Source organism: Prunus avium, chromosome 2 (genome assembly GCF_965620075.1).
Source record: "Prunus avium chromosome 2, drPruAviu1.hap1.1, whole genome shotgun sequence".
In the NCBI taxonomy this organism is placed as follows: domain Eukaryota; kingdom Viridiplantae; phylum Streptophyta; class Magnoliopsida; order Rosales; family Rosaceae; genus Prunus; species Prunus avium.
This window is the reverse complement of record NC_142285.1, coordinates 42064320-42089036: the sequence shown is the minus strand read 5'-3', so window position 1 is coordinate 42089036 and position 24717 is coordinate 42064320. Positions and strand designations below refer to the sequence as shown.

Below are 24717 nucleotides of genomic sequence, written 5' to 3'. Positions count from 1 at the left end.
ACACAAACAAAACGTGCCATCCCAATATTGTTTTTTGGCTTTTAAAAGAGAATAGCTCAAACGACGCCGTTCCCATCCAGTATTTGCTAGGGCTGTGCAGGATCCAAACCAATCCACTAAAACCGACCAATCCAATCCAATCCAATCCAATTTTCATTGGTTTCGACAACATTGATGGATTGGATTGGATTAGAAAAATAGAAATCCAATTGGATTGGATCGGATGGCGGATCAAGAATTGAAAATCCAACTTAAACCGAACCAATCCAATATACACATTAATATACTTTCATATTGTATAATATTTACATTTCATCTTGTTTCTCACTAATATATTAATCTTACTTTCGAAAAAATCAAAACGTTAACATATTAAATATAATATTATATTAATTTATATTAAAAATTAATATATTAATGTCATATCTTTCATCATATTGAATTTTGAATTAAATGTTATGAAAGATTATGAAGTTTTTTTTATCATAATTATTTTTTCATACAAACCGATCATCCAATCCAATCCAATCCAATGTACATTGGATCGGATTGGATTGGATCCTGACATCCAAATACATTGGATTGGATTGTAAAATTTGTAATCCAATAGAAGATTGGATTGGATTGGATTGGTAAAAAACCATTGGTTTCGAACCGATGCTCACCCCTAGTATTTGCTATTTTCTCTTGTAATTTTTTTTTTTTGGGGGGGGAGGAGGGGGTTGCCTGAATGATAACACCCTCCGTTGCTAAAAGAATTGTTATCATCAGTCGCATATGAATGATAACGACCAATAACTAGTATTTGTTTACACCCAAAATAAACAGCCAATAAGGGCAAGACACGTGGAGGAAATTGGGCTTGGTCAGAGCCGCTCTCGGCACCCTACCTACCGATCTCTCCATTAGGGCAACGCCCTCTCCTGGGACACGTGGCGCGCTCCTAAGCGACGCCCACAGTCCCACATCGAAATAATCAACAAAATGCACACCTCCCAAGAGCTATAAAAGGAGGCCAACTATCCCAAAATAGAGGTAATCAGAACTTACGGCATACAAGCCTATTGATCTGTCAGTTGAACTTTCTATTCCCGAATTTACTTAAGCATCGGAGAGCCTTCGGCCGGTACCACACCGGTGCTCTAGGTCTTACCGTGCATTTGCTCATATTGCAGATTACGAAGACTACCAAGGCATCAAGGACACCGAAGGCACAAATTTACTTAGTTGACCATCTAAGTCAGGAAACCACTTTTTGGCGTCAACAGTATTGATCAGACTTTTTTTTTGGGGAGGCTAATTACGCCAATAAGCCCCAGATTAACCCCAATTCCCAGACTTGAGAGTTAGGACATTAATTGTCCGCTGGACATTCTAAGGATAATGTATCGTAGTTAATTGTGCTCTTAACAAAAATGAAACTCATAGTAGTAATCTAGTAAAGAAGGGGATTCATATATCGCCCAATCCGTAAGAAAAATACAACCTTCTGTTTTTTCTAAACACTGACATAAAAGTATAACTATGTAAGAGGCTAGGAGCATAGGGAAAATACTAAGATTACAATTGAAGAAAAACAAGAAGCCCAACAATGAGATATATAAGCCATTTCTGGGCAGATGGCTGGGAAGAAGAGGAGGCAGTGTTGCACAAGTTAAAGCCGTACCAAAGATCACTGGGAATGAAGGTGTTGTAGGAAAAGGTAACAGCCCTGGAATTGTGGCCATAGATTTTCACATTCTCAGGTTTCCAACCATCCGGTCCTGTTCTGTAGACATACAGATAACAGATTTGGTAGGCACAGGGTCCGTATATCTCGAATGTGTCTGTAGAACACCGTTCGAATGTTCTTGAAGATGGATCGTCCAGTCGCGGTGCATAAATCTGCCCAGAAAAAAATGATCCTGTTAAGTTACATAGGGAGCCAAATCTAAATACTAATACATTGGTGTTTAGCATTTAACACATTAACTTGATTCTAAGTTTTCTAACAAGTTAAGATGTATATGCAACCATATCCAATCCTAATGCATTTGGTTTTCCATTTTGACACGTTAGATTGATTCTAAAAAGCTTGGGTGTATCTGCAACCAAATCTAAGTGCTAATACATTAGTTTTACATTCAACACACTAAACCCAAACTTTAAAATAAAAAATATAAAAAAGTGCACCTTATACTACTAAAACAGCATAATACAATTCCTGTGGGATGGTGGGACTAAGAAAATACTTTATTTTTTGTTTGTTTCTTGCCAAATTTACAAGAAAAAATTGGAACCTAACTTCCTTCCATTGGTTTCTCCGTGTTCCAGAAACTAGAACTAAGCAAGATAATACTTTTTAACAATCCTAATAACTTTTGATTAGAAGTTAATACCAATTACAAGGGTAAGGGTTTCAATTTCAAGACATGGGTTGGTCTTAAATTCCCCTCAGGGTCAATTTGTGCTCTGTTCTTTGAAATACCCATGCTGTACGCTTGTTTTCTAAACACAATCCTATCATATATTACGATTAACCCTCTTTTTCTGAAGGCAAATTAGAGTAAGTAGAGAGAGAGAGAGAGAGAGAGAGAGAGAGAGAACCTGGTTGCCATAAGCATCCCCAAAGGAGATACTGATCTGGTCCCTTGTGTATCTCGTTGAGGAGCAGCTTGTGGTTATAATCGCCGTATAAGAGCAAGTCCCCGCATTCTTTTGTATGAAAGAGAAGATGAAAATGTTAGCAGAAGTTGAAAATATATCAAATTAAAGGAAAGCTTGCTAATTTGCCGATTGTTGTATTTACCTTTATCTGGCTGATATTGAAATCTTTGGCGGGTTCAGGCTGTATGATGCTTGATTTAGCTTCTGAGAGCGTGAGGAGGAAGGCAACTTGGAGAAGCAGCAAAGTGAGCGCCTTGATCATGTTTGATTGTTTTCTCCTCTCAGAAAGAATATGACTTGCGGAATGCGGAGGAGTCAAAGAAAAGCAAGCGTTTTGTGAAGAAGATAATTTTGTGGAGAAGGCGCCTTCCACGAAAAGAGTAAATCATTTATGTCCATCAAGACAAATAAGGACAAATCCGTCTTTAAAATTAATTTCTATGTTTTCTTCATTTTATTTTGGGCTAACGACAAAAGACTCCCTCAGAATTTGGGGTCATTCTCAATACGAGTCATGGATTTCAATTTCATCAATTTACATATTTAGTTTAAACCGGACGCATTGCATTTCGGCCAATGGGCCTATGGGCGCATTTGATCGTGAGCAAATACATGTCCAGGGCCAACATAGCTATCAGCCCAAAAGCAATTGTAAGCAATTATCGGGCCAAAAGCAATTGTGAACAATTATCAGCCCAAATTATTTAATAGATGTTTTTTTATTACTACTTACAAGCAATATGGAGAGGAGGAAATCTAAACAAACCCATGACCTCGGATGCCCTCGGATGCATGAATAATGCTCTTGATTTGAGTTGCTAACATCTTGCATTTAATACATGTTTAAAGATGGGAAAAGATTTGTCCCTGTATTGAAACTGTATGAGAAAGGTGAATTAGCTTTGTAGTGCTGTTCCACAATTCCGCCCTAGGAAAAAGGACAAAAAGATGGATAGATTCCATTTGAGCTTTTATCTTTTATTTTCCACTCCTTGGAGTTGGAATTGGAAGGTTCAAAAAATAAAGAGACGATTTTGGGTTCCTTCCTTTATCATCTTTAAAAGGAGAGAAGAAAGCATCACCACCCTGCTCTTCTAAATGAAGCACTCCCGTTATACTGATATTGCCTTACGGTGGGTGATCATTTAAGGATCCAGAAGAACATGACTGCTAGATTAAGTCTATCAAACTATTTAGCAATTCATTATTATGAAGTCTACCAAAAAAGAAATCAAATACATCAATGATATTTGTCATTCAAGGCATGCTATATGGCCCAAAAATAATTATAAAAAGCCATTTATCTGATACCAATTTATTATCTTTCTCTATCCATGCCATGCTCCCATCCACCTCCAACCGAACAATATGGACCACACTAGTCTCTGTGTGGCACTACATTATCACTTCACCACCTACAGCTACTCGTTGCATTGAACTCGTAGTGACTAAATATATCACTCAACTGTATACAAACTATAATGTAGCCAAAGAATTAGATACAAACTTCCCAATGCCCATTTAACCCTTTTCCCCTACAATCTGGGAAATTCCTTACCCATCCAATTTATGTGACCCAAATAAAATTATAAGATGTAAAAAACTGCAAAAAATAAATAATAAATTTACCGCCATTTCTTTCATTTCCATCTGAACCCCCACTCACCGTGCTCCTTGAACCTCCTCAATACCCCTTCCAGCGCAATATCGAAAGCATCCTTCACACTCTCCAAACCCTCCTGAGGTTTCGCATACAAAAACTTGGGTATATAATCGATCACTTTCCCTCTCATTCTTTCAACCTCCTCTCTGCTGAACCCTTGAAGCACGTTCTTTATCGACGTACCGTTTATAACCGCGTTACGGTCTATGTAAACGGAGTAACTCTCCGGTTCGCCCGGTAAAAACCACTCGTACTGTATGTAAGCGGTTCGCTTCCAGAAAAAGACCGGGATCGAACCGGCCACCATGCAGTCGAAAATCGACCTCCGCGTGAAGCTATCGCCTCTCGGCTGCAAACAAAAATCCGAGTCCAGAAACGTTTCGAGGATCGCTGAGGTGCCGTTCGAGCACTTGGTCCCCGCGCAGTCCACTACTCGGCACGACTCCGACTCGCTCTGGCAGTGACTCAGTAGAAGCCCTCTGAAGTCGTTCTTTATCGCTCCGCGTTTCGCTCCTGCGAAGCAGAAGAGCTTCGTGCGGTTGCGCGTACGGACGAAGCTCTGCCACTCGGCAACGTCGGAGTCTGACCTGGGGTGGAATCCGGTGGGGTAGGGAACACCGACGTCGAAATAGTCCCACGGGTTTCGCTCTATCAGGAGACGCGTGATGTTTCTCATGCCGGGGAGGTAAATGCAGCGTGACCCCCAATCTTGGTCGTTGGACCGTCGAAAGTCCCACGTGATCCGCCCCATCGTGATGAAATGATCCCAGCCCTCGGATCTTTTGTAGTACGGCTGGTCCTGGACCCACCTAAGCATCATCTCGCAGTGGCGGTCGCGGTCCTGTGCGGTACTGGAGTTCGACCACAAGTACTTGCCCACCGCGAGTCCAGCGTAGAAGGGGATGTAGAACGCCGTGGCCGATTCTGGCTCCATGACCCGGCATTTATGGTTCAGGATCCGATTGTGGAAAATCACCTCCGAAACGAACTGGTCCGTCCAGTACCACGCAGGAGCGAGATTCTCCGGCACGACTCCGGCGATTCCCGTCGCCTGCTGGCCGAGCCCCTCGTTCGCCAAGGCTTTGCAGCGCGAGCTCCACGGGTTGAGGTCGTCGCAATTTTGTAAAATCTCTTGGTTGAGGGTTTTGGGGAGGTCGTAGACGAAGACCCGGCCCGACCCGCATCTGTCTTCAGGTTCGGGTACGCGTTCGGGTTTAGGGGAGTTCGGAGGAGAAAAATGTTGGCGAGAGAAAGGGAGAGAGCGAAGAGTGAAGAGGAGCAGGACCTGGAGGGCGAGTATGGCGAAGAGTAGGCATGTGCGAGGGTGGTGGATGAGCTGGAGGAGTGAGTTGAAGGAGTTGAGCGGGTCCGGGCTTTTGGGCCTTTTGAGTTGGAGCTCTTTAGACGGATGCTCCGAAATCGAAAGCATCAGAGAAAGAGGAAGAGAATGGCAGAGCTGATAGGCTTTTCCCGGCTGGTTTAACCGGAAAAATGGTGGAGTTTTCAGAGAGAGAGAGAGAGAGGAGATAGAGAGAGGAAAGTGGTGCTGTTTTGTTTGTTTCGAGTGGAGGTGTGTAGAGCTGTGTGAAGAAGGAGGTGAGGCAAGGACACGTGTTCGGTGTGATGACCGGCTGCTACGGGAACCGACAGAGTGCAGACCGGCACGTGGAAGTCCGTATATTGGAAATTTTGAAGTATTTCTTAGTTGAAGACGGTGGAAGTAGAGGAGGCTCCTGAATAGAATACATGTTTAAGAAGTTAACTCGTGACCAGGGACGAATGCAGCTAATGGGCTGTATGGCCTATAGCCCATGCCCAAAAAAGAAATGATTTTTAAATGTGATGTAGTCTTAGCCCAAAAAAAAATATATCTATACCTAAATAGAAGGAATAGCCTATTTCGTACCTGCATTCACAGCAAACAGAATCAAAACTTACTTGAAATAAGGTTAATACACACCTACCACTTGATTGATAGATTGATTCGCTTAGTGTTAACTCTCCCGGTTTCTATAGCAACAATAGAATGTGCATTTTCTTCTATGAGACTTATCAAAAATCGACTTCAAAACAAGATAGATGATGAGTTTCTTGCTGATTGTATGATACTTCACATAGAAAAAGAATTTGCTTGTAGTATTGATAACGAATCAATAATTACTGATTTCAACTCTTTGAAGCCTAGAAGGGTACAACTCAAATAGTTGTATTATGTATTTGCATTTCATGTTTATTTATTATTGTCTTTTTTTACTAGTTTATATCTTATGTACTAGATGTATTTTGAGGGTACGGCCCAATATATCCCCTTGATTAGGTGTATAATTTTTGTTATCAATGAAATTCACTAGTACTGTCGAGTTTGTTTATAAGGGAAATCCAGCCCAGTGTATTTTGAAATCATGGATTCGTCCCTGCTCGTGACGTCGTCACAGCACGTGGTGCGTGAGATGCAAGCCTAAGACAGAGATCTTAGCACCTGTTAGATTAATATCTTGGACGAGGGCAGCGTACATCGTCGGTTCTGGCTTCACGTAGTTGGATGTACTGTACATTTGTACAGTTAATGTATGCAGAAGTGTAGAATACTAAGGGTCTGTTTGGCTCGTAAAATTGCTTTTTGACAACAAAGACGCATAGCGTAAAAACTTAAAAGCGCTTATGATTGTGTTTAGCATTAGTACTTAAATTTTCAATAACATTTTTGACGATATTCGAGACTTTAAAAAATCATTTATTAATAGAAGTGATTCTAAGTATTCTCAAACAAATACAAAATACAATCGGTATGATCATACGGTTGGTTTGGTTGGCGCGTTCATATTGGGTGACGTCGGGGTGTTGTTGGGCATAGCAGCTGTACCGATGGAGAGATGTGGCCCTTGTTGATGGGGCTGACTGCCGACAAAAGCAGTCGTTCTGGTGGTCATTTTTGCAAACAGTTTTTATACACGGCTGAGGGCTCGTATGCAAATACAAAATTATCAGCTGCGTTGAGGGCCCCGGATGTTGAAACATTTTCTAATGATTACAAACGTGGCGAATTATCAACGGTGGAGGAGGTCTAAGTGGGTACCAATTCCCAAGTGGTGAATTTGATTGAATTTATTCAATTTTATGCAGAGGGATCCATAATTTAGTATGAGCTTGTGCATAATATGTGCATACAAAATTCAATGTATAATGTCACACATAATATGGTTACTGTTAAATTACGTTACTATCTATATCTGATTTTTCTTTAAACGAAATACATATCAATGTTAATGCATATATGATACATAATATAATCAGTTTCTTTAAATGACTTTAACGAAATATATAGTATGTTAGTGGCGTAGCCAGGAATTCTCTCAAGGAGGGTCAACATTATTAGCTTGAGAAAACTGTGAATATTAACATAATATATTTTTATTGTATAATTTAATTGTTATCTTCCAAAATCATAACCGCATCGCTTAATCAAATCATTATACATTGCTCAAAAGATAACTGAATAGCTAGTATTGAGAGATTTACTTGACTGATGGCCGATTCAATAACAAAAACTATAAGAGAACTCAATAAATGAAAGAATAGAAAGATTGAAGTTAAAAAGGAAAAATGGAGTAAAGATAAATATAGGAAAAACTATATCATAATAAGTAAAGAATAGCAATCAACTAGAGTTAGAAAATTAGAAGGGTCATCTATAAAAGAAACCCAAGAAAATCAAATATATCACATAACAAATGCATTTGTTGCATAAATTGGAGGAGGGTCAGCTGACCCTTGTGGGCCTTAGTTGGCTCCGCCATTGTAGTATGTGTTAATGTTGATGCACATTAGATTATATTATGTTAATTTCTATATCTGATTTTTCTTTAAACACAACAAACGAAATACATAGCGTTTGTTAATGTCTACATAATATGATTACTGTTATATTATGTTACTATATCTTATTTTTATTCAAACGAAATTTACTAAATACATACCATGTGGTCATGTTAATGCATAAATAGTAATAACAAAGTTCATTATATTTTTCAAATGAATCTAGTGGCATAAATAGTACTAATTAACCAGTTATCGATATTCGTTAACAATATATCGTGGTGAGTGAACAGCACATGGGTGGGATGCTCATGAGAGTGAAGGTTTCAGTGAAGCGTGAAGCTCCATAATGAGGCAGCCTACAAACATGGATGAACCTAGGGGTGGGCATCAATCCGGCTGAACCAAACCATAATTACCGGTTTGGTTTTCAAACCGTTTGACTTTTTTTTAGTCAAAATCAAACCAAACCGGACCGTATATTGTTTGGTTTGGTTTGGTTTTGAGTTTTTGTAAACTGGCTTAAACCAAACCGGACCGTTTATGTGTATATTTATTTATTTTATTTTATTTTATATGTGTAATACTCTAATTAGTTAATAACTATATATGAATATTTGAATTGAGCTATATTAGTTAGTGAAATATGAAGTTTTATGACCTTTTGAGCTTTAGGACGGTTTCGTACTCTATAAGATGATTTATGTAAGAAGTAAGTTGTGAATTTGTTGGTTATAATTGGGCTAATAATGTTGAAAAAATGCAAAAAGAAAGAGAATTGGGCTTAGGCCCAAACCGGCCGAACCAAACCGTCTTAAATTGGTTTGGATTGGTTCGGTTTCCCTTATAACTTTTATCCAAACCGAACCAAACCAAACCGTTATATTTTAATTGGTTCGGCCGTGGTTTTGACGTGAAACCGATCCAATCCGGACCGTGCCCACCATGAACCAGCACACGTTATGACGGTGCCTCGCTTTCAAACTTATCACATTTTTTAACATTAAAACCAAAGTATGATCTTAATTTGTCACCGCCTATAGTTATGTATAGCCGTGATTGTCATTTGATGATTAATCTATGATAGTTTTCAAGGACATTGATGAATTGCTCTAAACCACTACATTAGGGGAGACTCTAGGCACAAGCAGGCAAGGCGGCCGCCTAGGGCCGCCAACTTAATTATTCAATTTAAAACTAAAAAGAGGAAACTCAATAAAGCCCACTCATTGTAAAAACACAAAAAAGAAAAGAAAAACTTTCCCAATTACTCAATTCAAAATTAAAAAGAGAAAACTCAATAAAGACCCAATTATTTTAAAAAATTATAGCTTAAATCAATTGACCTAGTTGAATCAATTAGGAAATTGAAAAAAAAAAAACATGGTAGAAAAACTTGATTATGTGAAGTTAATTGATACTTTTGAATCGAAAAATGCAAGATGCATGATGTTTTGATGCATTTTATAAAGTTGTTGCATAAATTACATATTGATTGTTTCTTTTATGTTACAATTGTGAATTTAAGTTCATATAATATATTTTTTTTCCACTTATTGGAAAAAAAATCACATAAATATACATATAGAGAGAATGCCCTATTTAAGATGTTCACTTAGGGCCTCCAAAAAGTAGGACCGCCACTGCACTACACTAGTGGATCTCTTTACCCTATTGAGAAGCGATAACAAACTAAAGTCTCACACTCTACACTTATGAATTAAAATATAATTGCTTAAGATTGGAGCGCAGGACACGGAGGCACCATAGTTGTATAAAATAGTGTTTGCATGTGGAACAACTTTCATGTCTTCCTATCATTGGCAGTCAGTTTTCAAGATCTAACTAATGAAACAGAGTTACCAACTAATTTAATATATGCGATTTTGAAAACACGACTGATGTTAAACAAAGTATTTTATATTATATTCGTCCAAAAAAAAAAAGTATTTTATATTATATTTTTTCTCATAACTCAATTGCACCGAATGACACTAAATTTTGAAGTAAAATAGGTTTTTAATACGGCAAAATCATATGCAGTGAAAAAGTCTAGTTTAAAATAAACCTATTTTTTTCCCTTAAAATTCCTTCCTGTTACACGTAACGTACCCTTTTAAATTTCTGAAAAATTTACTTTAATTCAACAACGCGACTCAGTTCCAACTTGCCTCGTACGGGTTGATTTGACCAGTTATTAAGCGTGACCATTCACTTGGAAAAAATCCAAGCCCATTCTCACTGGTTTTGGAATCATGGGATGATTAGAAATGATTAATTGCTCTCTTTTTCTTTCGCTTTTGAACAGATTATCATAAACTGACATATATTTTTCTTGTTTAACATGGTCACTTGCTTTTCTCTCAGAAAAATAAAAACATGGTCACTTGCTTTAATGATTGTTCTTAATCATCTTTTGCTAAGAAAGTATGCTTAAAGTGCATAATTAATGCGCCACTTCTGTGCAACGTCATAATATTTACAAGTTTCCAGCTGTGTCCCCCAACTTGAGCTTGAACAGATAAAATCAGATGGCAATACTTGCTGTAACAGCCGGTACATGCCAAAACATGAACACAAGGAAGACTGGCCCGCCCGAGAATCCTTCTGTGCTTAAGTATATTGTTACCTAAAACAAGAGGAGGCTGTCACCTATATGTTTCTAGGGTATAAGTACTTGAACGGAGAACACGAGAAAGCTTATGTCGGGAACGAGTAAACCTAGAAAATCTTCAAGAAGAAGGTGCATATTATTCCACAAGAAATGGAGTCTAAGTCAATATTGTTTAGGAGCGTCAACAGGTACAACTCGTCCGTTATTTGAAATATTACGATTATACTGCTTACATGAAATTCTAACAATACACTTACTGTTCAGATCTCAAATAAACAGTCATTTTCATTTCAAAACAATACTACTGAGATCTAACAATTTCAAAACAACACATCCGAATAAATACCTCTACTAACACCGAACCGAAATGCCGATTACTGCTTCTTGAGGAGCAATGGTCCAACGTTGTCACCAGTAGCTTTATTGTGCTTCACATGGCTTCCATCGCACAGAGGGAAAGTCCCTGACCTCCAACACCTATTTCCAAACAACCACAACAACCAAAATTACTAAGCCCCCCTCCCTGCACTTACCAAGTGCATATGCAACAGACAATCATGACACATTTTTAGCCAGGCATAAAATAAATAAAAGCAAATATATTTCACATTTCACATTTCTCATTGAGCAAATGTCTCAGTCAGTCTTGGCACCGACTTAGAGCAAATGTTCAATAATTTATGCTCCAAAGCACCAAAGTTCCAAACACAATGCTTCAGTCTACTAATAAATTGAATCTTACAAAACCCCTTAACAGAACTTTAAGACTGTATTGTATCGTAATCGTATCCGCGTATCCGTGCAACATAGCATCTAATCTAGAACAATAAGCAGCAGATATACTTTCAAATATTGTTTACACAATACAATCAGTCTTCAAGGTTTGATATTTCCATAATTAATACGATCAAAAGTTCAAACAGTAGGAACATGAAATTGGAACTTACCTGCAATAAACTGTGAGGGGCTTAGAGAGCTCAGTGACGACAACAGAGTCCACAACCTTTTCCTCGCTCTTCCTAATTTCAGGGTTTATGGGTTGAGCCTCTACTTTCACCACCACCATGGGCTTCATCCTTCTGCTATAACCACAACCAGAAGAAGAGGAAACAGGGTACGCCAATTGGGTCCCGAAGGTGATAGCTTTTCTGCTACTCAGTTTCAAACCCTCCATTGATGGTTTTCTGTGACCGCAAGAAGCTAATCCGGCCGTGCTTACAATCGACGCCATTGTAATGGGTCTGGAGATTTCTTGCTCTCAAACGAAACGACTGATGGGTTAGTTAGGCGGAAGGTTGGTGGTGCTTCGGTCTTGGGACTTGTGGATGGCACACTCCACAGTCTATTTCTATGGTTGGGTTGGGTGGGTGGCGCTGGGCGAGACACGTCACCTGTTGTCTGGTAACTTGGGCTTTTTTTTTGGGTGAAATGGTAACTTGGGCTTTCGAGCCCTCAATCTCTTCCTTTTTTATTTCCATGCCAAAACACAGGTTCAGGTTGAGGCCCTTTACCTTTTGGGGCTGACCCGACTGAATATCCCGTTGGGCTTGTTACATAGCTGCCCAAAAAGAAATTTATCAAAGACGAAAAAACAAATTTTAGTTAATTGTCTGACAAAGGGATATTCTAAACATATAAGGACATATAAGGAGGGAGATCGAACTATGATGCAACGAATAAATAATAGGTAATAGTGGCGGATCCATGATTAAAAAGCAAAGTAGGTGAAACTTACCTTAAAAACTCGACGGTACAAGTGAATTTTATGCATAAAAATAAAAAAGATACACCTAATCAGGGGGACGTAACGAGCCTTACCCTAAAAAATGCATAATCCTTTACGCAGCTAACTAATTTGCTCAAGGGAGAAGAAGTGGAGACCGTCAATTGAAATCAATTGGGTTTGCTTTGCTCTTTTTGTTTTTTTGAAGTATAATATAAGTGGGCATGGCCCATGGGATTGGAGTGGAGACTGTCGGCTGGCATGGAGCATTTGAGTTGATATTGCTTTTATTATTTTTGTTAAATGAGAAAGTTTGAGTGGGCTGGGCTATTGTTTTTGTTAATGGGGGGAAACATTTGAGTTGGTTGGGGTTGAGTAGGCAGAAGAGATATAATTGTATTAAGTATTGGATAATATTTGATTTGGCAAAAAATGGAGTAGGCGGCTGCCTACCCTGCCCTTAGGGTAGGACCGCCCCTGGGTAATGGGGTATGAGTTTGCCAAATTACTTGATTTTAAGGGTTTGAATTCTATCAGATAAGCATAGTTAGGCCCCGTTTGGGATTGCTTTTTTTGGCCAAAAACCTGCTTCACTTTAAAGTTAAGCAGTTTAAGGTGTTTGGTAAAAAGAAAATATCCCGATTATTTTAAAAGCAATGGCCTTTTGACAGCAGCTTTTAAAAGCAGGCTCTAAATTGCTTTTCAAAGCTGCTTTCAAAAGAAGCAGAGATGAACATTTGATGAATTTTTTTAATTCCCAAAATACCATCATTCATTTTAAAAAATGACACCACCTCCACTTTCACATCCAACTCCACCACCACATTCACTACCTCCACAACCACCGCCACCACATCCTCATCCTCCACCACCACCACCTCCACCTCCACATCCACAACCACAACCACCACCACCTCCTCCAAAACCTCCAAATCCACCACCACCTCCACATCCAACATCACCACCACCACCACCACCTCCTCATCCTCCTCCACCACCACCACCACCACCTCCTCCAAAACCTCCAAATCTACCACCACCTCCACAACCAACACCACCACCACCACTATGCTGCCACTACCACCACCACCACCACCACCACCACCAACTCCACCTTCATCACCACCACCACCTACACTCCATCACTACAAATACCACCACATGATTAGTACATAACACTTTTAACATCATGTCTATTTTAGTCATTATTCACAGTTACAACAATTTTATATTAAAATTTACCAAACACTTTTTACACTGCTTTTTGTATTAACAGCACTTTAAAAATATTGTTTATCAAACATGAAGCTGCTTTACTTTACAGCTAATTATTTTCAAAGCACAGCAGAAGCAACTTTTTTAAAAAGTGACAGTAATTCTAAACTAGGCCTTAAACTCATAATTACTTGTTCCATGCGAAAAGCTTTGGAGTATAAGTTTGACAAATTACCAATTATTGATGAGGAAATTGCAGCGCCAGCACCCACTAAAGTTGATTTGGGCACCAAATGGGCCCTGAAAGTTCACGGACAGAGAAAGGTCGTAACGCCCACATGAGAAAATTACGTCTGTAAGCCTGAGAAGACGAAATTACCCCAACGCATACGTTTTCACGAGGAAAAAACAAAAAGACAAAAAGAAAAGAAAAAACGCGAAATAATTTTTCAGGTGTGCGATCCCGCCCTGAACAACTAAAAAAAATTCCCAATTAACCACCAAAAATTATGAAAACAAGACACTGACTTTAAAACAGGTCTCTCTTTCGCAATCTGAGAAACGTCTCCTTTTCTTCTCCCACGCTTTGAATTCAATTCAATTCCACTCAAGCTCTATTCCTTTTGAAATTCAAATTCCGTTCCTAAAATTGGGAGGGAGAGAGAGAGAGAGAGAGAGAGAGAGAGAGAGAGAGAGATTGGATTGGTTCAGCTTTCCACATTTGATGGCGAAGAGAAAACGAGTGGTGTTTGGGTTTTGTTATTGTCTTCTGACGATTTTGATTTACGCGAGCGTTTCGTTTTCCGCGAGATCTGATAAAGAAATTAGGGAGAGGTTCTACGGGAATATGATGAACTCGTCCGCACCGGATTCCGGTGACGGCACCATTGCGAAAATGTTCGATCGGGTTCTCGAGAAAGAGTTCTCTGAGAATGATCAGCCCGAAGGTTAATTAATTATTTTTTTGGAATTTTTTTTTAACTTAACATTTTGCATTTTGTAGTTATTGTTTGGTTTATCATCTTAATTCTAGTTAGTTAACATTTCATTTTGCTTTTCACTTTGTCTAGGATCTGATGTAAGCAGCTTCAACAACAGTGTGGCTGATCAACAAGTAGGTTTTGTTATTATTCTCATCTTCTTGTTCCAATATGCAATAATGTGGTTGTAACAAGAAAAACTGGGAATAATTTGGTTTATTTTAATGCCAAAACAATTTTGTGGCGAAAGCTTTTCACTGCTTTAGCTCAACATACAAAATCAATCGTTGCTTTTATTTGTTGTCTCATTTCATCTTACAAACTTCTGCTTTGTAGCTTGAGTGTGCATATGTAATTGTGTGATTGTCGTTGTTTCTTTCCTTTTGTCATGTATGTTATAATGTTAAAGGCAAATACCGATTGTGTTTTGCAGGCTGTACTGGAGACTGTGGCTAAAATCACTCATGAGAAGAGAAATGATACACAAGAGGCAAAGTATGTGAATGTTAAATGGTCTTTCGATGTTAAGACCATTGTTCTGTGACAAGATATTAAATTCGTAATGGAATAAGATGTGCGATTTTGCTTTTATGTAGTATTATATGCCATTTTGTGTTTGTTTTTGCTTCAGTGGCACAAAATCATTTCAGTTTCAAGGTGTTTTTTCCCTGGAGAACGAAGATTCTGAAGAAACAACAACCTTGATTGACAAAAAGGTACTTTGAAAGCTGTTGGCAGAGATTCCCTGGGGTTGTTATAATTGTCTTTAGCTTCATTTTAACCATATTAACTTATTTTACTTATTTAATGATAGGATAATGTGTTTGTGATGTCAAACAAGAAATCCAAATATCCAGTACTTCAAGTAGATTTGAGGTATTTTTATGTATTCCTTCCCTGACTATCATACGTGGATAAATTCAGGGCCCATTTTCTCAAATGTTTCTGGAATGAATTTACATGTGGCATAAACTTTTATGTCTTTGGTTGTTTTTAATTGATTATGGATTTTATAATCTAATGCCTGTAAAACAGTATGTTATCCCTCAAATAGCCCCAAAGGTCTTCCTTTTTTATAACGAACTAGTGATACTGCATTCCCCTGCCTTAAGAACAGTTATTGCAGTTTCTAAGTTTTGAGTTTACTTCTTGATACATGTATGATTTATGGTTAACACTTGACATTTTGGCAGGTTAATTTCTGATTTGGTGGTTATCATAGTTTCTGCTGCCATTGGTGGAATTTTGTTTTCTTGTTTGGGACAACCGGTTTGTCTTTAAATTTTAGCCACCCTTTTGCTTTTGTTCATAGTTTTTCTTATCTCTAACTTAATCTTCCACTATATTTAATGGTCTATATGACCCAACATTATAAACTTTCAGCTACATATAGCGATTTAAATGTTGCAGCTGTTATGCTATCTTTTCTAATTTATATGCTTATGATAGGTTATTGTGGGCTACCTTCTTGCGGGTTCTCTTATTGGACCAGGGGGTCTGGAGTTCATCAGTGAGATGGTACAGGTACGTTGTGAATTGTGATCAGCCAAAAGTTCTATTTTTGCTGATTTTAGAGTTCTAGTTTCTTTATAGTTTATCCTCAAATCTGCTACTTCTGTTACAGGTTGAAACTGTTGCACAATTTGGTGTTGTATTTCTTCTTTTTGCTCTAGGTTTGGAGTTTTCTTTGGCTAAGGTATGTTAGACTTGGGAAATTTTAGTTTTCTGTCTGTTATGCAGTAAATTATGAAATTTTCTAATTCATATCCTGAGGGTGAGGGTGAGGATGAAAATCACCTTTGTTTAAGGAAGCCATTTAACTTGTTGTTTGTGCAGTTAAAAGCCGTGGGCCCTGTAGCTGTTCTTGGAGGCCTTCTTCAAATCTTAACATTTATGTTCTTGTGTGCCATAACTGCTGTGGTATTGTATTCAATCTTGATAACCAGTTTTTTGTTACAAGTAACTAGTTAATTCCTGTCAAAATAAACAATAAGATTGCTGTTTTGCTTATTTTGCAGTTGTGCGGAGCAAAGTTGTCTGAGGGAGTTTTTGTTGGTTCCTTCTTGTCAATGTCATCAACAGCAGTGGTATGTTTTTGAAGCCTTAATAATATGATGTCACTTTTCCTCCTTGGTTGTTTCTTTCTGAAATTTGCGTGCACATTCCTTTCTCATTTCCTTTTTACCAGGTGGTAAAATTTCTTGGAGAACAGAATAGTAGTAGTGCTCTTCATGGTCAAGTAACAATTGGAACACTCATTTTCCAGGTAGGTTTTGAACTCTGAAAACTCAGATGGTATGCTTACTGATAACTAGATGGCATTTTATGCAATAAGCTTTGTTTATGATGCTACATTCATTCACTGTGGATTATTTCAGGATTGTGCTGTTGGTTTACTGTTTGCTTTGCTCCCAGTTTTGGGTGGTCATAGTGGCCTTTTCCAAGGAATGGTATCAGTGGGGAAGCTGTAAGTCTCTGCTTCTGTGCCTTCTTTTATGGCATTTTTATTTTATTTTCCCATGTTGTATCGTCCTTTTTCCTTTTATTTGTTTCTATTCCAAAATTTTCTTTTGTTATAATGAAACTGAGTCATTTTAATCATGTTTTTTTTTCCATGCTCGAGTTTACCATTTTTTTCTCTTTGAAGTGGTCCTTTTGCAGTCCAACATCCTAATAAAGAGCTTGTTGCAAATTATAATTTGTAATTTGTTGTGTCTTCAGGCTGCTAGTGTTGTCTCTATATCTTGCTGCTGCCTCTGTATTGTGTTGGTCATTTGTTCCTCGTTTTCTGAAATTGATGATGCACTTGTCCTCTCAAGTAAGTTTTGATTGCTTAGTAGAATGAGCTAGTTACCTTTCTGTATTGACTTTTAATAACTAACTTGGCTCATCTATAATTTTTATGGTGAATCAGACAAATGAGCTTTATCAGCTTGCTGTTGTGGCTTTCTGCTTATTATCTGCTTGGGTAAGTGGACATTTTGTATTCATTTTATATCAAGGCTAATTACTACTCATCATGTTCATCCTCAAATCTATGCATATCTATTTCCTGCTCCATCTGCATGCTTTTGAGTGCTGAGCTGGTTTTGACACATTATAACCACTACGCTTCATTATGGGTCCAATGTTGGCCGAGTATTGGGTACTGAGGTGTTGCTCAACTTGGTTTTCCAGAATTTCTGGAGAATACAGTTTTTATGTTACATTTCTAAAATAGGACTTGAATCTGCTCAGTTGGATGGGAATGAATTGATGGATGGCAAGATGAGTGCTTTAAACTTGGAAGTTGAAATGCCTGACTTAAATTGGATATTCTAAGTACCTTGAGAAAAGAAGGAAATATAAGCCTTTGTTATGGAATAAGTTTCCCTTCATGAACTTACTCTGAAGCTAAGATGGTGAATTACCTTTTCAGTGTGTGGATCACGGAATAACAGTAATATGGTTCTAATGCACAGATCTTGCTACATATTTGTAATTCTCAACACTGTTTTAATACTATTGAATCTCTTGTAACCTTTTCAGTGTAGTGATAAGCTGGGCCTTAGCCTTGAGTTGGGTTCATTTGTGGCTGGAGTTATGATATCAACCACTGACCTTGCACAACATACTTTAGACCAGGTACTCTTCTGGATTTCCACTTGTTACCTAATTTATTGTTGTCATGTTCATTTGTTTACTTTTGTTTTTGCCCCTTCTTAAGTTATATACTCGTTGGACTTTATTTTTGGGGCTTTTTTTAACTATGTGGTTCGTAAACTTAGTAGCTTACATTGTTGTAAATGCATTTTTATGTTGCAAGTGTCAGGGTCATGTATTAATATTCTTTTTGTTTCTCTGAAAAGAAAAGTAAAAGCAGATGCATGGACATCGCTTATGAATCATTTTTTATTTTCATAAGACAGTGTTAACATTAATGATTGCATTCGATGTTTTTGTACATTGTAGGTGGAACCAATTCGTAACCTTTTTGCAGCTCTCTTCCTTTCAAGTATTGGAATGCTCATACATGTACATTTCTTGTGGAGCCATGTGGACATACTGTTAGCATCTGTTATTCTAGTTATAGTTGTAAAGACTGCCGTAGCTTCTATTGTTACTAAGGCCTTCGGATATAGCTTTAGGACATCATTTGTGGTAAGTTGATTTATAAGATTTGAGTCATATCTTATCTACAGCAGATAAACTAAATTAGTTGCTTCCTAATTTTTAAAACTTGATTACTTTTTATAGGTTGGAGTCTCACTTGCTCAAATTGGAGAATTTGCTTTTGTCCTCTTAAGTCGGGCGTCGAATCTTAATCTTGTTGAGGTAACTTATCTCTCTTTATGGTTAGTCATAGTAATCTAGGAATGGACTATACGCATGCATTCGCAAGTTGTGTGGTTTTAAATTTTCTTTTTGAATAAAAACATAGGAATCAGTTGAGAAAAGTAGAATTGGTTAAACTATTGAACTTCTTCATTTTCTTATCCGCATATTATCCTCTGATTTCATCTTCATTTTCTTATCATCGTCTTTTCAAACTATTATTCTTTACAGGGGAAGATGTACCTGCTTCTTCTCGGAACGACAGCACTAAGCCTGGTAATTTTATTTTATTTTTCCTTGGCATCGAAAGTGACTTCCATTCTCTCTCTCTCTCTCTCTCTCTCTCAAAATACTTACCCTAGTAAATGATGTTACAGGTTACAACTCCACTCTTGTTTAAGTTGATTCCTGCCATAATGAACTTAGGTGTTCTTATGCACTGGTTTCCTTCCGAGGGCACCCCATATAACGAGGTCTCTCTCTTTCCCCCTCTCTGAAGCACATGCATGCATGCTGACACACTTGCAAGCATGGTATACTTTTGAAGTTTGAATGAACCATGCAGTGGATATTGCCCGTGGCTCTTCTCATCTCTCTTTTGAAATGAATATGTGTGCAGAGGGCTGGATATGCATTCAAAACTTGAAAAGTATAATTTGCTTCTGAAAGCTATCCAGAGTTTTTAAGTATTTGCTCATTTCTTTTTTCCTCCACTTTACAGGAGAAAGCTTTGATGATTGAAGCAGAACACAACAGAATATTGTGACCTTCTTTGTCTATCGAGTCTCTTATCAAGTGAAGATTCAGTTGCAAGATTTGTGAATATCAGGTTTCGATTTCGCTGCCAATTCCATTGTAGAGGTTGCAGATGACATTTCTGGATATTTAATTTCCAGCTCGGAGCTATCATGTATATAAATATTTTTTGTATTATTTCGAGTATTCTGTAAATAGGAATCTATGTAGGGTTCCTCTCCAAGTGTGCATGCTTAGTCTATTTGGAGAAAGTTACTGCAAATACTACAGATTTAGGAAATTGTATCGTACCCAAAAATTAACTTCTGAAGCATTTTTTGATGAAATACTACTACTAACTGAAACATTTTTGGCCTTGCTGCGTTTATGTTGAAAATTTGCTTCCATTATGGTATAGAGCTTTAGCACATATTAGATCAATGCAGATGCCATATAATCATTAACATCTCAAATCGGACTATTTTCGTTACAGCGAATGAAATAGAATCCCAGCTTCATTCATATTTAAGCGACTTTTTTAATGCAAAGACTTCAGACCAAAACTTTCTCTACGAGCCGACCCGTACCCAGAATTAATTGGGCTAATGGACTCCGGTGTCGGATGGGAAAGTGAAGCCCAAGAAGGGGACCGAGGCGCACTTTCTAGAAAAGAGACAGTGGAATATTAAAGGCAAACCAAATCCAGTACGAATCCGTCTTGAGTTTTGTTGGACTTGCGGTCTTTCTCTTTTGGTCTTCCCTCCTCGGTCCTTCTTCTTCTAGCTTCCCTTCTCCTCTTTCTGAATTTCTTAGGCAGACCAAGAGAGAGAATGGAGGGTCAGCAGACAGCTCTGTTTCAATGCCAGCGAATTGGCTGTAACGCCAAGTTTTCCGAGGACGACAATCCCGAAGGTTCCTGCCAATACCATGATTCGGTACTCTCTCTCTTACTTTCAAGCTCCTTCCTTTTTCTTTTCGGTTTTAGAAACAACAAAGAAAAATTATCTTGCCAGGCACTGGTTTTGATGTGAAAGAAGCTAAGCAAATTCTCGTTTTCCTTTTTTTTTTTTTGTGGTTGTTTCCGCAATAAAATCTACTTACTCTTTTGCCCGAGTTTAGTTTCAAAATTAAATGTCCACTGAGATTAGTGCGGTGCAGCTGCTGCCTCAAATTCTTCTTATTTATTTATTTATATTTTTTCTTGACTGGGAGATTCTGTTAATTGAGTATTTGGAAGTTCAATCAATTATTGTAAAATCTTTTACAATTGAAAGTTGGCCCCCGTGTATAGGAGGACTGTGTATCGATTTGCTGCATTGATCAGTATATCTATCTTTGTGTAAATTATTTCGTTATATGACTCAATTCAAATTTATTTAATTCTTTGATCCAAATGCTGCACATTTTGTATCTAAAAGGGGCGTTCGCGTGCATGCTCTGATTATAAATGATGAAACTTTTTATTGTGCCTTGTGAAATCTTGTTACTGAATAGTAATTCAGCTTATTGTCTTGCATGTTCGGCTTGGTTGATTGCGTGGGCATCTTCAATTTTTTCAGGGAGTAAGTATATGCCTATTGATTTAGTGGTTAAATTGCGTTCCTTTATTTATATATCTTTTGGAGTTTTTGAAATGTTCCTCTTTATTTTCTCTTTTAGTTCAATGCCATCACTTAAGCTCAATATCTTTATTTTTCCAGCCTATATTTCATGATGGGATTAAGGAGTGGAGTTGTTGCAAGAAAAGAAGTCACGATTTCAGCTTATTTTTAGAAATTAAAGGGTAAGTGCTGAATTTTCACTAGGATTTAAGATTTGCCTATAAGGCGCTCGCTAGAACTTGAAACAAAGTTTATTGTTAATCAAAAAATTTTAGTCTTCCTAAATTGATTATGCATTTAAACTTTTGTCAGTATAAGTTATTTAACTATCCTTTTCTGTCATTTTTTTTTATGTGAATGAAGTTGCAAGACAGGTAAACACACAACAGAGAAGCCAGTGTTGCTAAAGGCGAAGCCTAAGACTCCTGTTTCTGCTCCTACCGCTCCCCCTGCAACTGATGCATCGTCAAAAGAATCCTGCTCTAGGTGTCGGCAGGGTTTCTTCTGTTCGGATCATGGTAATTTCATTTGGATCCCTTTTTCTTTAAGCATTTGAACATGTCCATTCTTCATACTTGGTGTACAGGAGGTTGGTTGGTTTTTTCATGGAAATGATATAATTTAGTTGCTTAGAATAGGTGGAAGAATCTATGTGCACACAAATTTTAAGTTTGATATGACTATGAGAGGTTCTAATATTGCCTTCTCATTGTTATTTTGGTGAAAAGTTAACTGATAAAGATATCAGTGATATGGATATTTGAAGAAAATAACAATATTAGGATGCGATATAAGGTGATTTGTTAAGTTTGAATACACTGAAAACTTATCCTTCGTTATGTTACTGGGGAACACGACTTGGGGGAAAGAGTGAACATTCCCTTCTTCAGGTTTTGGAATCTGAGAAGGTGTAAAACACGACCAGTTATATGAATTGTTTTCATTCTCTTCTTTTATCTTCTCAATGACTGGGGAGTGCCCTCTGTGGAAGCTGATTCTCTCACTTTGTCATTATTTTTTCGCTCTTCACATTGTAACCGAAAAAAAAAAGCTCCATATTCCCAAACTTATCCATTTTCTAGCTGTTTGTTTTGCATTTTAGGTTGAAGCAAGTGAATTTTTTTTTGGTTAGGTTCACAAGCCAAAGAAATGAATTCAAAGCCTGTAAATGTGGCCACAACTCCACATGCTGAAAGCATTACAGATGTTGACGGCACTTCTGCTCCATCTAAAAAGATTGTTGGCATAAACGAGCCCCAAATTTGCAAAAATAAAGGGTGTGGCAAAACTTTTAAAGAGAAGGATAACCATGAGGCTGCATGCAGTTACCATCCGGGGCCTGCTATTTTCCACGACCGAGTGAGAGGGGTGAGTGTCCTGCAATAGTCAATTCAGTCCAATATGTAGTATAGTATGCCTTATATCTTTAACTGTATAAGTAAAAATGATTCTTTTCTTTCTAATATTGCAGTGGAAGTGCTGCGACGTTCATGTAAAGGAATTTGATGAGTTCATGAGCATCCCTCCATGCGCTAAGGGGTGGCACAATGCTGATCCAGTATCTTAAACAAATCAGTATCTTAAACAAAGCAGATACAGGGAGAAGGATGAAGTGGTTTTTGCTCTCTTTTTGGTCCTACATTTTGTTTATTCAACTGATGCATTTCTGTCAACTCTCATCCAAGAACATTGAGCTTTTCTGTTTCTAATCAATTTTAGATATATAGTTGTCAATTTGTCATGCCCTGTATTTTTGTTGAACTTATTAAGGCATTACTTGTTCAGATGTTAATTTTTGTGTGCAATTAGAGTCTTATGAGCTAGGCCTGCCCTGTGTGGCTCTCAGATTGGATCATGGTTGGGCTTTTAGAACAATTAAAACCCAATCTAGAATGAATACAAATTCTGTGTCAATATTCTATTTTCATATTTTACTCAGATTTTTGGTGTACTCTAAAGCTGTGCACGCATTGAAATAAACATGAGCATCGTACTAACAGTTAAAGAAACAAAAATTTGGCATGAAACAATAATAATAAGAGGACGAAAAGTGAGTGTAAAGAGATGAGAATTATAATTATGGAGGGGGAACTTATCACGTGTCTTATGATGGGTATAATCAATCCCCCTGTACCCCCCTTCTTTATACTCCCAACCAAATCCCACGGTCCCACAATAACCTCTTATTTAGTTCCGTTGCTTTCTGATGGCCGGTTTGAGCCCTTGTTTGCTTTGCAATTTTCGTAACTATTTGGACATTTATGCTACTTTATCAAATATGTTAAGAATGGATGTTTTTCAACACAACAAAATCAAAAGCTCAACTGGTTAAGAGCAGTTATTCGTGTATTCAAGATTTTGTGTTCACTTTTACACTGAGTTTTTGTTTTCGAATCTCATTTTTCCTAATATCGAACTTATAGCTCATCCCTCAATATTGCTGATATATTAAAAAAAAAAAAAGAATTAAACCAAATTACAATTAATTTTGTTCCGTTGAATTTGGCCAATGGAAAACCCGCATAAATGTAAATCAAGAAAAATTTGAATCCACTTGAGTGGAGTAAAGAAGGAGGACCCCAAAAGAAAACCCAAGTGAAATAATAATTATTAACACATGGAAAATTGAATGCATGGTGATGAGTGGAGGGTCCCCAAGTCCCCACCAAACCAATGGTTTAAAAGTGGGAACTCATAAATGTCACGCCCGTAGTACAATTGCTGACGGCGGGTCACCGGCTGCTTCTACGCCGGTCTTGTCTTTGGCTTTAGCCTCTCAGGCTCAGAGCGCAGTCTGTCTGGCTCTAATGTACCACCTTAGCTGTCACTTTTCATATTTTTTAACCCTTTGTTTCTATTATTTAGGGGTAGGTGCCCTTATAGCCTCAGGCCTCAGACCAAGGCATGTGTATGTATATGAATTATGTATAGGAGGAGACGCCTCTTTGCCTCCACTGCATTTATATGGGATGTTTCGTCTTGTGGGTTTGCTGTGGTTAATGTGGCTTGCTTTAACGGGTCTGGGTTATCTTTGTCCATAGGATAAACCCTAATTTGGATTGGAATTTTTTTAAAATAAACTGACCTAGTGACCTAGTGACCTATATATCTTTTGGGGTTTTTGATTAACCAATGGACAGTGGCAGGTACGTTTCTCGAAGCCAACATTAGCAGATTAAGATTTGGATCTTAAACCATAAAATACCAACTGGTGCCAATCCCAGTAAGACCACAGAGGAAGAAACTTAAAAAAATAATTAACATGAGAGCAATTCCCAGCTTTAAACGAAGGAAGCCTGTTCGTTTGTTTATAGGGCGAATGCTGCTGCAAAGCTGCAGATGCTGTTGCCAACGCTTATCCAACAACAACTCTTTTTGTGTGCTTATTTAGTGATTATGGTTTTTAAGTA

At 37.8% G+C, this 24717-nt stretch overlaps 5 protein-coding genes across 8 annotated transcripts; 2 read left to right on the top strand and 3 right to left on the bottom strand.

The window, feature by feature from the left end:
- Positions 1 to 1431: 1431 nt before the first annotated feature.
- On the bottom strand, positions 1432 to 3012 carry LOC110767716 (Embryo-specific protein 3, (ATS3)). The gene is made up of 3 exons (XM_021971346.2): positions 2789 to 3012; positions 2587 to 2694; positions 1432 to 1884 (listed from the first exon to the last, which is right to left on the bottom strand). Exons 1-3 carry the CDS (start codon positions 2906 to 2908, stop codon positions 1561 to 1563), a joined length of 552 nt encoding a protein of 183 aa, XP_021827038.2. The 5' UTR covers positions 2909 to 3012; the 3' UTR covers positions 1432 to 1560.
- Positions 3013 to 3929: 917 nt separating this feature from the next.
- GT18 (glycosyltransferase 18) lies at positions 3930 to 5893 on the bottom strand. Its single transcript, XM_021971345.2, has one exon. The coding sequence runs from the start codon at positions 5736 to 5738 to the stop codon at positions 4287 to 4289; it is 1452 nt and encodes a 483-aa protein (XP_021827037.2). The 5' UTR covers positions 5739 to 5893; the 3' UTR covers positions 3930 to 4286.
- Positions 5894 to 10434: 4541 nt separating this feature from the next.
- Positions 10435 to 12073, bottom strand: NEET (2 iron, 2 sulfur cluster binding protein). Of its 2 annotated transcripts, XM_021946740.2 has the most exons (3): positions 11687 to 12073; positions 11086 to 11216; positions 10435 to 10754 (listed from the first exon to the last, which is right to left on the bottom strand). In XM_021946740.2, the coding sequence occupies exons 1-2, from the start codon at positions 11968 to 11970 to the stop codon at positions 11114 to 11116; spliced, it is 387 nt and encodes a 128-aa protein (XP_021802432.2). In that variant the 5' UTR covers positions 11971 to 12073; the 3' UTR covers positions 10435 to 10754; positions 11086 to 11113. The 2 variants fall into 2 exon arrangements, with proteins under 2 accessions (XP_021802432.2, XP_021802431.2); XM_021946739.2 differs by lacking the exon at positions 10435 to 10754 and having other exon boundaries at positions 10842 to 11216.
- Positions 12074 to 14121: 2048 nt separating this feature from the next.
- Positions 14122 to 20083, top strand: KEA5 (K+ efflux antiporter 5). The gene is made up of 20 exons (XM_021971343.2): positions 14122 to 14624; positions 14748 to 14791; positions 15091 to 15152; positions 15289 to 15373; positions 15472 to 15533; positions 15851 to 15926; positions 16107 to 16181; positions 16282 to 16353; positions 16494 to 16577; positions 16676 to 16744; positions 16846 to 16923; positions 17036 to 17124; positions 17379 to 17475; positions 17572 to 17625; positions 18186 to 18281; positions 18609 to 18797; positions 18894 to 18971; positions 19203 to 19247; positions 19349 to 19444; positions 19693 to 20083. Exons 1-20 carry the CDS (start codon positions 14402 to 14404, stop codon positions 19735 to 19737), a joined length of 1719 nt encoding a protein of 572 aa, XP_021827035.2. The 5' UTR covers positions 14122 to 14401; the 3' UTR covers positions 19738 to 20083.
- Positions 20084 to 20406: 323 nt separating this feature from the next.
- PBS2 (cysteine and histidine-rich domain-containing protein RAR1) lies at positions 20407 to 23245 on the top strand. Of its 3 annotated transcripts, XM_021971162.2 has the most exons (6): positions 20407 to 20641; positions 21266 to 21268; positions 21407 to 21489; positions 21671 to 21825; positions 22440 to 22675; positions 22779 to 23245. In XM_021971162.2, exons 1-6 carry the CDS (start codon positions 20537 to 20539, stop codon positions 22872 to 22874), a joined length of 678 nt encoding a protein of 225 aa, XP_021826854.1. In that variant the 5' UTR covers positions 20407 to 20536; the 3' UTR covers positions 22875 to 23245. The 3 variants fall into 3 exon arrangements, with proteins under 3 accessions (XP_021826854.1, XP_021826855.1, XP_088104906.1); XM_021971163.2 differs by lacking the exon at positions 21266 to 21268; XM_088248780.1 differs by lacking the exon at positions 20407 to 20641 and having other exon boundaries at positions 21266 to 21294.
- Positions 23246 to 24717: the final 1472 nt, after the last annotated feature.